Source organism: Pristiophorus japonicus, chromosome 4 (genome assembly GCF_044704955.1).
Source record: "Pristiophorus japonicus isolate sPriJap1 chromosome 4, sPriJap1.hap1, whole genome shotgun sequence".
NCBI lineage: Eukaryota > Metazoa > Chordata > Chondrichthyes > Pristiophoridae > Pristiophorus > Pristiophorus japonicus.
Window position 1 is genome coordinate 293,038,165 of NC_091980.1, and position 14,200 is coordinate 293,052,364.

At 43.5% G+C, this 14,200-nt stretch overlaps 1 protein-coding gene across 2 annotated transcripts in view; it reads left to right on the forward strand.

Annotated features, from left to right (window-relative positions):
* The first annotated feature begins 9,600 nt into the window (after positions 1 to 9,600).
* The window catches only part of LOC139263461 (latent-transforming growth factor beta-binding protein 2-like), an 857,891-nt gene continuing 853,291 nt past the window's right edge, over positions 9,601 to 14,200 (forward strand). For both annotated transcript variants that reach the window (XM_070879584.1, XM_070879586.1), the window contains exons 1-2: positions 9,601 to 9,747; positions 9,865 to 10,612. In XM_070879584.1, the coding sequence (XP_070735685.1) occupies positions 9,885 to 10,612 (728 nt within the window). In that variant the 5' untranslated portion in view covers positions 9,601 to 9,747; positions 9,865 to 9,884. The remainder of the gene's footprint in view (positions 9,748 to 9,864; positions 10,613 to 14,200) is intronic.

Below are 14,200 nucleotides of genomic sequence, written 5' to 3' on the forward strand. Positions count from 1 at the left end.
CCTGTCCTAATGTCTCCTTATGTGGCTTGGTGTTGAATTTTGTCTGATTATGCTCCTGTGAAGTGCTTTGGGATGTTTTATTATGTTAAAGGCGTTATATAAATGCAAGGTGTTGTACGATCTACTTGGCAAATATCTGTGAGGCAAACCACTGACATCAAGAGGGCTCCACAGCTGAGTCCAGTCCTGTCCTCATTTAATTTCTTCAAGAATTCAGGAGTAATTGGGAGCTCTGGCTGATTTTCCTTTTCCCTAGTTTTGGACTGAACCCAATTATGTTATCCCTGGAACTGGCCGGCTGAGAGCATCTGGAAGGGTGATATATTTTCAAGGTTATCTCTAGTCTTGTTCTTGAACAGCTGAGGAGTGAAGGTAGGACAAGGTTTTCTGATGGCTGTGAGGAGCTCATATCACCACGTTCACATTAGGTTCACATTAGGTTCACTGCACAATGATCTATTGCTTCAGTTGTTCTGGTGTGCAACCCATGCTTAGTATTCAAAACCAGCATAATAAATTGGATGGAGTGTGACTATGATGCATATTTTCAGCTTTGTTACAGAAATATAGGGTTTCTTCGCATAAACGCGTACACACATATTCATACGCCCAATCTTTAAAATCAATTTTGAATCTAAATTGAAATGGCATCAATGACAAGCAAAAAGAGGCAGCAAACAGAGCAGTGAACTTGATGGTTGTTGATGTTTCAATCATAAGTTTGACCATGTTGCAGTGTGACTACCATCCAAACTGGGACAGTTGAGAAACCAACCCTGAGCTGGTTCTTGTTTCAAACTGGCACTGATTTGGCACATGCTAATCAAGTTTGGAGGCCAGATTTTTGTTGACTTCAGGTCTAATCAATCACGAAGATGCTATATAAGCCCAGTAAAATACTGCTAACATTATATTGCAATACTCCATCAGCAGTGCAGCGATATTAACCAGCTGTGGTTCCAGTAGCATAGAGATCCATCTCAAGGAGTTGTTTCATAGAGCAAAGTGCTGAGGCTCCAAATATAAGAACATAACATAAGAAATAGGAAGAGGAGTAGGCCATACGGCCCCTTGAGCCTGCTCAGCCTTTCAATAAGATTATGGCTGATCTGATCTTGGACTCAGCTCCACTTCCCCACCCACTCCCCATAACCTTATCCCCTTCTCGTTTAAGAAACTGTCTATTTCTGTCTTAAATGTATTCAATGTCCCAGCTTCCACAGCTCTCTGAGGCAGCAAATTCCACATATTTACAACCCTCTTTCTCCTCACCTCTGTTTTAAATGGACGGCCCCTTATTCTAAGATTATGCCCTCTAGTTCTAGTCTCCCCCATCAGTGGAAAAATCCTCTCTGCATCCACCTTGTCAAGCCCCCTCATAATCTTATACGTCTCGATAAGATCACCTCTCATTCTTCTGAATTCCAATGAGTAGAGGCCCAACCTACTCAACCTTTCCTCATAAGTCAACCCCCTGAACTGCCTCCAAAGCAAGTATAGCCTTTCGTAAATATGGAAACCAAAACTGCCTCACTAATACCTTATATAGCTGTAGCAAGACTTCCCTGCTTTTATACTCCATCCCCTTTGCAATAAAGGCCAAGATACCATTGGCCATTCTGATCACTTGCTGTACCTGCATACTATCCTTTTGTGTTTCATGCACAAGTACCCCCAGGTCCCGCTGTACTGCGGCACTTTGCAATCTTTCTCCATTTAAATAATAACTTGCTCTTTGATTTTTTTCTGCCAAAGTGCATGACCTCACACTTTCCAACATTATACTTCATCTGCCATTGGATGCTGCTGCCAATGCTAGCTGGCAAGCTTCTTTTTTTATTCGTTCATGGTATGTGGGCATCGCTGGCAAGGCCACCTTTTATTACCCATCCCTAATTGCTCTTGAGAAGGTGGTGAGCCCCCTTCTTGAACTGCTGCAGTCCGTGTGGTGAAGGTACTCCGAGTGCTGTTGGGGAGGGAGTTCCAGGATTTTGACCCAGTGATGATGAAAGAATGGCGATATATTTTCAAATCAGGGTGGTGTGTAACTTAGAGGGGAACTTGCAGGTGATGGTGTTCCCATCTGCCTGCCGCCCTTGTCCTCCTACCATATTGATCTGAACATGGGCAGACTGATAGTCCAGGTAGTTCATACAGATCAGAAATTCAGCTTTCACTTGTTGGGCTGAATTGATATTTTCCTAGCATTGGTTGTTTCAGTTTGGCCACTGAAATCTGTGCCATAATGTAAATGCATTCCAGAGCGATATCAGCCTTGCATATTGTGGAACAGAAGCATTCTGCGATATCAGGGCAACATAAAAGGAGCTTTGAGTCTGGCACAAATGCCAACATGTCCTATCTTCTGATTGTCGGTCAGCGATGTTGAAGTTGTGACCTTGCGTTAGTATAGTAGAACGACAGAGTATTAAAGGAGGCTGTATCTGCAAAGGGTGTTAGAGGAGTAACTGTTTACGCAGCACAAAGGAGAAATCAACCATCACTCACTATCATTCACTGGCAACTTTAATTAAAGTAGGTTGATCACTCGTTAGTACATCATTATTATCTCAACACGTATCAAACACATCTCATAGCAGAAACGCCAACATCTCATAATACTGTGAATAGAAATAAAATAGTTAAGTATTCAGTGGAGCATGACACATAAGGAAATATTTTGTTTCTATGAGCATATTTGGGCCATTATCAAATACTATCAAAACCAACTGGTGTGAATTTACCTTAATAGCTAGTAGAATTTAATATAAAATCTTCCAACAATTTTTTTACTCCAATAACCTATTGATCTACTTATCTTTATATAAATTGCTATCTCTATCTTACATATACATACATATTTTATTGGTGGCATATCACTCCAGGGAGCAGTATGTGCTGGGGCAGGAAAGCGACGACAGCGAAGAGGGTGACTGGATTGGATGTCACCGAGATCCAGGTCGCTGATAGGAGTGTGAGCAGATGCAGCAGGAGCGGCGAGGTTGGGGCGCAGGAGCAGCGAGTGATCGTGGAGCAACATGATCAGGACCCAGGAGAGGCGCGAGTTCGGGGCTCAGAAGAGGCGAGGGCCCAGGGGCAGAATGGGCCAGCCCACACTGCAAAATGTGTGCGGACTAGGTCCGTGCAGCAGAGCTGGTCTCCAGTCGTCCTGGTTAATCCTTGCCACTGAACCCAAAACCTAACTGTCAAGCCCGTGTGGCAACGATCACCCGATCACCACACGTTAAAAAAATCTATGCACAGGCATCTTCCACACTTCAAGATTTAGTTTGGGACCTGGAATATTAAGTCTTTCATTGAAACACCTGTGAACTTTTTGGCGTGGAAGCAAGTCATCCTCGATTCGAGGGATCGCCTATGATGATGATGTTGATGATGATGCCTTTCTTTGTGTAACATAGAAGACATAGAAACATAGAAAATAGGTGCAGGAGCAGGCCATTCGGCCCTTCGAGCCTGCACCACCATTCAATATGATCGTGGCTGATCATGCAACTTCAGTACCCGACTCCTGCCTTCTCTCCATACCCCTTATTCCTTTAGCCGTAAGGGTCACATCTAACTCCCTTTTGAATATATCCAACGAACTGGACTCAACAACTTTCTGTGGTGTCATGGTTCATCAATCATTGAAAGTTGGCATACAGGTACAGCAGGCGGTGAAGAAGGCAAATGGTATGTTGGCCTTCATAGCTAGGGGATTTGAGTATAGGAGCAGGGAGGTCTTCCTGCAGTTGTACAAGGCCTTGGTGAGACCTCACCTGGAATATTGTGTTCAGTTTTCGTCTCCTAATCTGAGGAAGGACGTTCTTGCTATTGGGGGAGTGCAGCGAAGGTTCACCAGACTGATTCCAGGGATGGCTGGACTGACATATGAGGAGAGACTGGATCAATTTGGCCTTTATACACAGAAGTTTAGAAGGATGAGAGAGGATCTCATAGAAACGTATAAGATTCTGACGGGACTGGACAGGTTACATGCGGGAAGAATGTTCCCGATGTTGGGAAAGTCCAGAACCAGGGGGCACAGCCTTAGGATAAGGGGTAGGCCATTTAGGATTGAGATGAGGAGAAACTTCTTCACTCAGAGAGTTGTTAATCTGTGGAATTCCCTGCCGCAGAGAGTTGTTGATGCCAGTTCATTGGATATATTCAAGAGGGAGTTAGATATGGCCCTTACGGCTAAAGGGATCAAGGGGTATGGAGAGAAAGCAGGAAAGGGGTACTGAGGGAATGATCAACCAAGATCTTATTGAATGGTGGTGCAGGCTCGAAGGGCCGAATGGCCTACTCCTGCACCTATTTTCTATGTTTCTATGTTTCCATAGGTTCAAAATTCTCTGGGTGGAAAAGTTTCTCCTCATCTCGATCCTAGATGGCTTACCCCTTATCCTTAGACTGTGACCCCCCGGTTCTGGACTTCCCCAACATCGGGAACATTCTTCCTGCATCTAACCTGACCAATTCCGTCAGAATTTTATATGCTTCTATGAGATCCCCTCTCATTCTTCTAAATTCCAGTGAATATAAGCCTAGTCGGTCCAGTCTTTCATCATGTCAGTCCTGCCATCCCGGGAATCTGTCTGGTGAACCTTCGCTGCACTCCCTCAACAACAATAATGTCCTTCCTCAGATTAGGAGACCAAAACTGCACACAATACTCAAGGTGTGATCTCACCAAGGCCCTTTACAACTGCAGAAAGACCTCCCTGCTCCTATACTCAAATCCTCTCGCCATGAAGGCCAACATGCCATTTGCTTTATTAGCTGCCTGCTGTACCTGCATGCCTACTTTCAATGACTGATGTACCATGACACCCAGGTCTCGTTGCACCTCCCCTTTTACTAATCTGTCATCATTCAGATAATAATCTGCCTTCCTGTTTTTGCCACCAAAGTGGATAACCTCACACTTATCCATCTGCCATGCATTTGCCCACTCACCTAACCTGACCAAGTCACCCTGCAGCCTTTTAGCATCCTCCTCACAGCTCACACTGCCATCCAGCTTAGTGCCATCTGCAAACTTGGAGCTATTACATTCAATTCCTTTGTCTAAATCATTAATATATATTGTAAATAGCTGGGGTCCCAGCACTGAATCTTGTGGTACTCCACTAGTCACTGCCTGCCATTCTGAAAAGGACCTGTTAATTCTCACTCTTTTCTTCCTGTCTGCCAACGAGTTCTCTATCCATGTCAATACATTACCCCCAATACCATGTGCCTTAATTTTGCACACTGATCTCTTGTGTGGGACCTTTTGAATGTCCAAATACACCACATCCACTGGTTCTCCCTTATCCACTCTACTAGTTACATCCTCAAAAAATTCCAGAAGATTTGTCAAGCATAATTTCTCTTTCGTAAATCCATGCTGATTTGGACTGATCCTGTCACTGCTTTCCAAATGCGCTGCTATTACATCTTTAATAATTGATTCCAGCATTTTCCCCACTACCGATGTCAGGCTAACCGGTCTGTAATTCCCTATTTTCTCTCTCCCTTCTTTTTTAAAAAGTGTGATTACATTAGCTAACCTCCAATCCATAGGAACTGATCCAGAGTCCATGGAATTCTGGAAAATGACCACCAATGCATCTACTATGTCTAGGGCTACTTCCTTACATACTCTGGGATGCAGACTATCAGGCCCTGGGGATTTATCGGCCTTCAATCCCATCAATTTCCCTACCACCATTTCCTGACTAATAAGAATTTCCCTCAGTTCTTCCTGCTCGCTAGATGCTCGGTCCCCTAGTATTTTCAGGAGGTTATTTGTGTCTTCCTTAGTGAAGACAGGACCAAAGTATTTGTTCAATTGGTCTGCCATTTCCTTGTCCCCCATTATGAATTCATCTGATTCTGACTGCAAGGGACCTACATTAGTCTTCACTAATCTTTTTCTCTTCACATATTTATATGCTACATATGTCTCAGTACTTATCCAGTGTTGTACAATGAATGCAGCAGTCAATTTGTGAATTACCTACAACTTCAGAATATATATAAATAATGGTCTACACTATTATTGGGAAACTAGGGACATACAGTTTGATCAAATCTTTGAAACCGAGGTAGAATTTGTTATTCTATCTGATCTGAGTTTTCACTGTTGTTTTAGCCATTATCTCATTGTTCTGGGCTTTTGTAGCTTTGGGAAAAAGTACCGACTGCAGCTCAGATAATAGGGAAGGATTCTCCAGACCCACTGACAAGCAAAGGGGGAGATAATGATTGCCTGACACACCAGAACACAGATACAACATCAGATATCCTCAATCAGGTCTAATTGTTTCCAATTGGTTTTAAGTGTAGATCATTTAGTTGCTCTGAATGTTGTGTTTTGAACAATTGGGACGAAGACAATCATCGCTTTTAACTGCACACCAAGGAAAATAAACTATGAACAACATTTGATCTTAATGCAAGTTTAACCTTTGCTTGTTTTGTCTTTTTATACTTGTGCTAACTAGTACCTGTTGCAAAGTAACTTTTCCGTCGTAATAGAAAACAGTACTACACGGAAGTATAATTATGAAAATAGCCTTGGTTGACTTGCCCTCTGACTTCTCTTTCCTGTTGGGAAATGGCTGGTCTCCATTTACCTCCTGCCCAAGCTACCCCAAAGGCAGGATGGAAATCAGGACTGACTGTGTGGGGGAAATTGCGGGTTTCACCTGTTTACTGCAGATGTTATTCTGTTATTAGTGCCTTTCCTGGCTTCCAGATCTCCCGGCTCCCTGCCCCCCAAAACAATCTGCAAGCAATCCAACAACTGATGTTATTCAGTTTGTATCATTGTGCCGGTATCTAGGTTTGAGTGTGAAAAGCTACACAGGGTGCAATGTTACACAACCCTCATTACTTTTATACCAATCAAGTGTTTTTTTTTTACAATGTAAGATATTTATTATTTTCTCTCTTTACTCTTCCTTAATTTCCCAGGAGACAACTTTACTTTGTAACAGGTTACCGGGACGTGCATGGTCCAGATGGGGAATGGGGAATAACCCGACCTTTGATGTTCCCTCTTTTCCTGTGGAGAAGTGACTGATCTTTGCTCAACGCCGTCCCAGAATTGTACAGTTGATTTGGCACGATATGGCAAACTGCGCCATTCCATTCCAGGCGGTTGTGACAATTGCTTTGATACTCCCCTACAGCCTGAAGGCCCTTTAAACATTTTGACGTTGTGCAATCGTGTAATGCTGGTGACAGCGAATCAGCAGCCTAAACCTCTCCCCATTCTTATTTCCATTGACATCTGACAAATTTCAAACTTATATAGACCTATGAATTTGTATATTGTTTTTTGCAATTATGATTTGACACATGCTGAGCTAAGACAAGAATTAAAGAGAGAACAGTTAGATCTGATGTATTTAAATTCGGGGCCCAGTCAGATATCCATTTCCAATATTGGTTAGAGACAAAGTTGACCCAGTAATGTTGATCAGTTTCTTCAGCGTCTTGGGACGTTTTGTTCTTTGTTAAAGGCGTTATATAAATACATGTTTTGTTGTATTTACCCACTAAACCTTTCGGGAAATCTCAAAATTAACAGGATACTGTAGCAGGTTTGTAGATGCTAGAAATTACAGTTGAATTTTAGCAGCATTTAATTGCAACATGTCTTACTGCTGTATAATTCTCATTGGAGTGTAAGGGGTTAAGATATCTTGATGTACCAAGTGAAACTGCATTAAGGGATTCAAACAGGAACCATGGATCGGGACCCTTATTCAGGAATCATTTAGGGTTCCGGGCAGTTGAGATAGCACAGATGCTGCTGCGGCGCGGGGGCGGTGCGCACAGCCAGGGAGAAGCTGGGCAATTTGAGGCAGAGATTGCACTTCTCCCTTGCTTGCTACAGGTGCCAATCAAGCTCTGTGACTCTTGACGAAAATGTATTGTGTCTGTCTGACAAAGACAACTAAGGTTTTTGTGGCTGGTACATTTCTGCCGAGAAGGAATAGAAAGCGTGCCCGGGTCAGTGCTGGCGGGTTCCGAACCGCTATCCCGAGTTGGATGAACTGGCTTTGAACTTCTACGCGGCACAAACTCGACACGAGTTCTTTGATTGCGTTGCTGCGTCTCTTTACACTGTGTCTGGATTTATCCGTCCAGTTTTGTGGGTAGATTATACCTCAGATTTAATACGTTATCACTTTGCGAGCGACTGCTATTTGGCTTTTTTTTTGCTTAAAATGCAAGCGCCAGCAAACTTGTCCCGTTCCTTGTAATAACGCGAGGAGCTCCGACAGGCTCTTGATCTCAAGTTACGGGCAAGTAAAGAACCTCAGGAAACGAGCCTGGCAGTCGGGTCACTTCCCACTTCCCGCTTTCCTCGCCGCAAGGTCAATTGGAACCTGGCCTCTATCGATGCAAAGTAGAACCTGGTTTGTCTTAAAAAGACAGTGCGGATGGTGCGATAACACAAATCTGTCATTTAGGATTTAACATGATGAAACATCCGATTGGAGGATTAGACACGAGTTTTGCCGCTGTACTTTGATGCACACCCAAACTATTGCATGATAGAAACACAAAAGCAAAATACTGCGGATGCTGGAACCTGGTATAAAAACAGAAAATGCTGGAAATCTCAGCGGATCAGGCAGCATATGTGGAGAGAGAAATAGTTAACGTTTCAGGTCGATGACCCTTAATTAGAAGATATTGTATGATAGATAAGAATTAGGAGCAGGAGTAGGCCATTCGGCCCCTCGAGCCTGCTCCGCCATTCAATGGATAGAGTGGATAGGAAGGACCTATTTCCCTTAGCAGAGGGGTCCGCAACCAAGGGGCATAGATTAGAGGGGAGATGAGGAAATATTTCTTCATCCAGAGGGTGGTGAGAGTCTGGAACACACTGCCTTAAAGGGTTGTAGAGGCAGGACCCCTCATCACATTCAAATGGTACTTGGATGTGCACTTAAAGATGGCCTCCTTCTGTGTCCTAATTTTCCATAATTCTATGATTCAATAAGATCATGGCTGATCTTCAACTTCAACACGTTCCTGCACTATCCCCCATATTCCTTAATTCCCTTAGTTTCCAAACATCTATCTCAGCCTCCAATATCCTCAAAGACTCAGCACCCACAGCCCTCTGGGGCAGAGAATTCAAAGTTTCACAACCCTCTGAGTGAAGAAATTCTTTCTCATCTCAGTCTTAAATGGCCGACCCCTTGTCCTGAGACTGTGCCCTAGTTGTGGACTCTCCAGCCAGGGGAAACGATCTCTCGGCATCTACCCTGTCAATTCCCCTCATAATGTTATATGTTTCAATGAGATCTCCTCTCATTCTTCTAAATGCATTATTTTCCTTGGTCTTTCCCGATTGGTATTGCTCTTGTGTTGTTAAGACATCTCCTCCCCGCCCCATCCTCTCTCTCAGAGGCAGGCTGCTGCAAGCATATGTAAAACAAAAACGATTCTATTTCCCTCTCGATGCTAAATTAGGTTTTGTCCTTACGTCAGAGTTCAGTGAGAGTGGGCGAGAGCGTCCTTTGTACGTAATGCATGCTTCAGAAAGAATCCGAAAGGGAAGCCAGACTCACTCAAACACTCCAAGGCAGAAGCTGACGACTTTTTTTTAAAGCACAGTCAGTGACTGGGAGTCTGACAGTCACCCACATGCATCAGAATCGGCCAGAGAAAGCAAACTTCGCAACCTGGATGTGGAGCGACTTGGGAAGTTTATTTTAATATTAAAGTGAGGTAGAAAACATTTTCGTTGGAGTTTCCCAACAAAAACAATCTTTGTGTGTGTGTGTGTTTTGAGCAAGAACTTTAATAGCAAGAATTACAGCCCAAGATTACTCTGTTATTACGAAGGTTGAAATCATCCAGTGTGAATGATGGAGTGCAGCCGGCTGTGGATTTGCATCCCCGCACTGATGGTCTGGGGCTTTCTACTTGCACCGGGGGAGTCTCAGAGGGGATTCAGCGGGAGGTTCGCACAGTTTTCCGCTCTCAGAACTGGACATGGGATGGTCTCCAACCTGACAGCGAACAGGGCGAGACTTGCAGCCCACAGCACCGCGCTGAGCGGCCGCAGAGGTCCGGACAGGAATCCCGCTTCATCCCGGGTGCCCACCGACGTGAGGACTGCTGTTCTGTCCCCGACAGTGAGCCGAGTATCACCTGGCGGTGGCGGGGCTCCCAATTCTCGAGAGAGCAACGCCCGGCTGAATGGACCGAATTTAGCCGGGGCCGGCGGCGCAGCCAGCAGCCGGAGAGTCAGCCCCAGCCGCCCCATTACAGCCCGGATTAGTGCCGTGTCCTCCCGGGAGAGCGGCCGGACACAGCATGGGACAGCCCCGGGCAGCAGGCGTATCCCGGCCTGGCACAGTCACGCTGCTTCGTCCGTCAGGAGGGCTGGCTTCATTTCCGACGCTGCCGCTCCGTCCCAGGAGAGGAATGCCGCTTCCACAGGCAACGCCAAGGCTTCACCCTCCCGCACCGGCTTCTCGTCCTCAGGTCCTCTGAGGAGCCGGATAACGGCAAGTGCTTCTCAACTGAGGAGCAGACAGATCGCCAGGCAAACCCCGGGGAAACGCACACCGACCAGGAGACTGATAGGGTGAGAACTGAAAATATCATTCAAATAAAATATGTTTTGCCTACATAAAAATAGTCACTCCAAACAGGCAGCGCGCCGTGTCTCAGAGAGGCACGATATGAATACCTTTCTACCGTTTGGACGGTATAACAGTGGGTATTAAATCAGCATTGGATCTTAATTTATTGCAATATTTCAGGGGTCATTGTAAGACAATGTTGCATTTATTCTAAAAATTACATTTAAATTAAACCTTAAAAAAAATGCTATCTTCAGCTAACAATATTTACTCTCACTCGATTTTAGCCAGCCCTTCCATAATATTGTTTTCGAATTTCTACACCTTCCCGCGCTGTCTGTTCAACTTTATTTCCCTGTAGTTTCAACTTGCGCCGAGCCTGTCAGCCTGGATTTACAGGTGACGCAACCGTATCGTGCTGAAAACCTTTCCACGTGTATGTCTTTATTTCAATTCTGCCTGAACAGTAGATAAACATTCCCAAAGTCCTGGAGAGCTGGCACAGTATGTTGTAGGTGTGTACCGTTCCCAACGTGCCGAGAGACCGTGTTTAAACACGTACCGAGAATGAGTATGTTATCCTAAACATTGGTAAACACATCTAGAGTCAATAATACCCTGAACGAAATCACTCCCAACTTCCGATTGCCGGCTCCCTGAGGAGTCCTGGGTTTATATTGTCCATTCCCTGCACATGGACTGGAGAGAAGTCCTGGGTTTATTTAGTCAATTGCCTCCACATGGACTGGCGAGTCAAAGTCTGTTTTTATGGCAGTGTAGGAGTTAAAATTAGACCGCGTGTAAGGAGAAAGCGATTCACATTTTTAACTCAGATGGATTACAAATGCATGTCTGGGTTCGCAACGGCAGCACAGTAAAGGACTTTGTTAAAGTAGCTCAGGACTTATGATCAGGCACATGAATAAGTCGTAACAGGAGGGTTGTTTGTTAGGCAATCGTTTTAAATCAATTATTTCTCGGCGGTGTAGCTCGTGTTGATCTGTCAAGTTGAACCGCAATGATCAGAACGCCAATGGGTATTTTGTATATGAACGTATAGATGGTGCTATTTGTGCTATATATGCGCTATATGTCCTATGTGATACATGTTCTATATGTACTGTGTATGTGCAATATGGACGATATATGTGCTATATATGCTACATGTGCAATATATGCTATATGTGTAATATATGCTATATGTGCCATATATGCTCTATATGTACTATACATATCTGTGCTATATACGCTATATGTGCTGTATATGCTGTTTGTTCAATGTATGTTACATGTGCTATGTATGCGCTATATGCACTATATATTGTAGGTGCTATATGTACTGTATATGCTATGTGTGCTATATATGATATATAACACTTAACATATACAGCACATATATGTGTGATATGTGCTAATATATGCAATATATACAACACATGTCCTACGTGTGCTATATATGCTATATGTAATATATGTACTATCTATACAAACACTAAATGTGTCATATATGCTACATGTGCTACATATACACTATATGTGCTACATATGTATATGTGTGCTATATGTACTATATGTGCTGTATATACGCTATATGCAATCTGTGTGCTATATATGCTATATATACAATATATATGTCTTATGCATGCTATATGTGCTATATATACTAAATGAGCCATATATGCTATGTGCTACATATGCGATATATGTGCTATATGTGTGCTAAATGCAATCTATGTGCTGTATATACTATATGTGCTCTATCTGCTATATATACACTAAATGTGTCATATATGCTACAGGTCCTATGCAAACTATATGTTCTATATATGCTATATATGCTACCTGCACTATTAATGCTATATGTGCTATGTATGTTACACATCTTATATATATTTATGCTATATGTGCTATATATATTTATATATGCTATATGTTCTATGTATATGCTATAAGACACCCAGCTCTACCTCACTACCATTTCTCTTGACCCCTTCACGTCTCTAAATTGTCAGACTGCTTATCTGACATCAAATTCTGGATGAGCATAACTGTTCTCCAATTAAATATTGGGAAGACCGAAGCCATTATTTTTGGTCCCCGCCACAAACTCCATTCCTTAGACACTGACTCCATCCCTCTCCCCAACTTCTGTCTGAGGCTGAAACGGACTGTTCACAACCTTGGTGTCATATTTGACCCTGAAATGAGCTTTTGACAACATATCTGCAGCATAACTAAGACCACCTATTTCCATCTCCGTGACATCACCTGTCTCTGCCCTTGCCTCAGCTCTTTCGTTGCTGAAACTCTCATCCATGCCTTTGTTACCTCTAGACTTGACTATTCTAACGCACTCATGGCTGGCCTCCTACATCCTACCCTACTTAAACTAGAGTTGATCCAAAACGCAGTTGCCCATGTCCTAACTCACACCAAGTCCCACTCACCCATCATCCCTGTGCTTGCTGGCCTACATTGGTTTCGGGTTAAGCAACACCTCGATTTCAAAATTCTCATCCTTATTTTCAAATCCCTCCATGGCCTCACCTTTCCCTATCTCTGTAATCTCCTCCAGCCCCACAATGCCCAAGATGTTTGTGCTCCTCTAATTCTTCCCTCCTGAGCATCCCTGATTATAATTGCTCAACCATTGGTGGCTGTGCCTTCTGTTGCCTAGACCCCAAACTCTGGAACTCCCTGTCTAAACCTCTCCACCTCTCTTAGCTCCTTTAAGAAGTTCCTTAAAACATACCTCTTTGATCAAGCTTTTGGTCATCTGCACTAAATTTTTACTTATGCAGCTCAGTGTCAATTATTTATCACATAATACTCCTGTGAAGCGCCTTGGGATGTTTCACTACGTTAAAGACGCTACATAAATACAAGTTGTTGTTGTATATATGCTATATGTGTAATATATACTTTATGTGTTATATATGCTATATATGCTATATGTGCTATAAAAGCTTTATGCAAACCTATTTACGAAAGACACACCGGCAAAGTATCTTTTGAGATTGTATTTGTTCTAACCCTAAAATCTTTAACGCAAGACTAGCTTTCTGTTTTTTTGAAGTAAATGTGGTTCCAAAGTGTTGGCCTGTTTGAGGCAGCTGCTTTGTGTTCGTTCACTTGGTCAAAGTCTATAAGAGGTTCCTACTTTGCTGCCCAAAACCATCAGCAAGGTAACGCTAGAGTGCACCGTTTGGCTGCAGGGAGGCGGGGGGAGGAAAGGCTTTAATGAGCTGCCTCAGAGTGAAATCACAAACCTCGGCTTTAATGACTTCATGCTCTTAAAAAACCAGCGGCGCCACTAAGCAAAACTTGCGAGGGAATGGTTGGGGGGGAGCATTTCTTTTGTTTCTGCGGAGAGAAAACGAGTTTTAATTCACAATTAGCCTTGTCCTGCCCTAGCTCTTTGGCTGATGACAAGTTTCCAAACACTGGTGATAAAAAGTGCATCCCTCCACAACAAGTCCTTTTGAGTGTCTGGGGAAGGGAGACAGGGCAGGTCTCCAATTACCCAAAAGTAAAACATATCCCAAATGAGCAAAGGGAGAAATACGACTAACAAGCAAATCCTTTTTAAA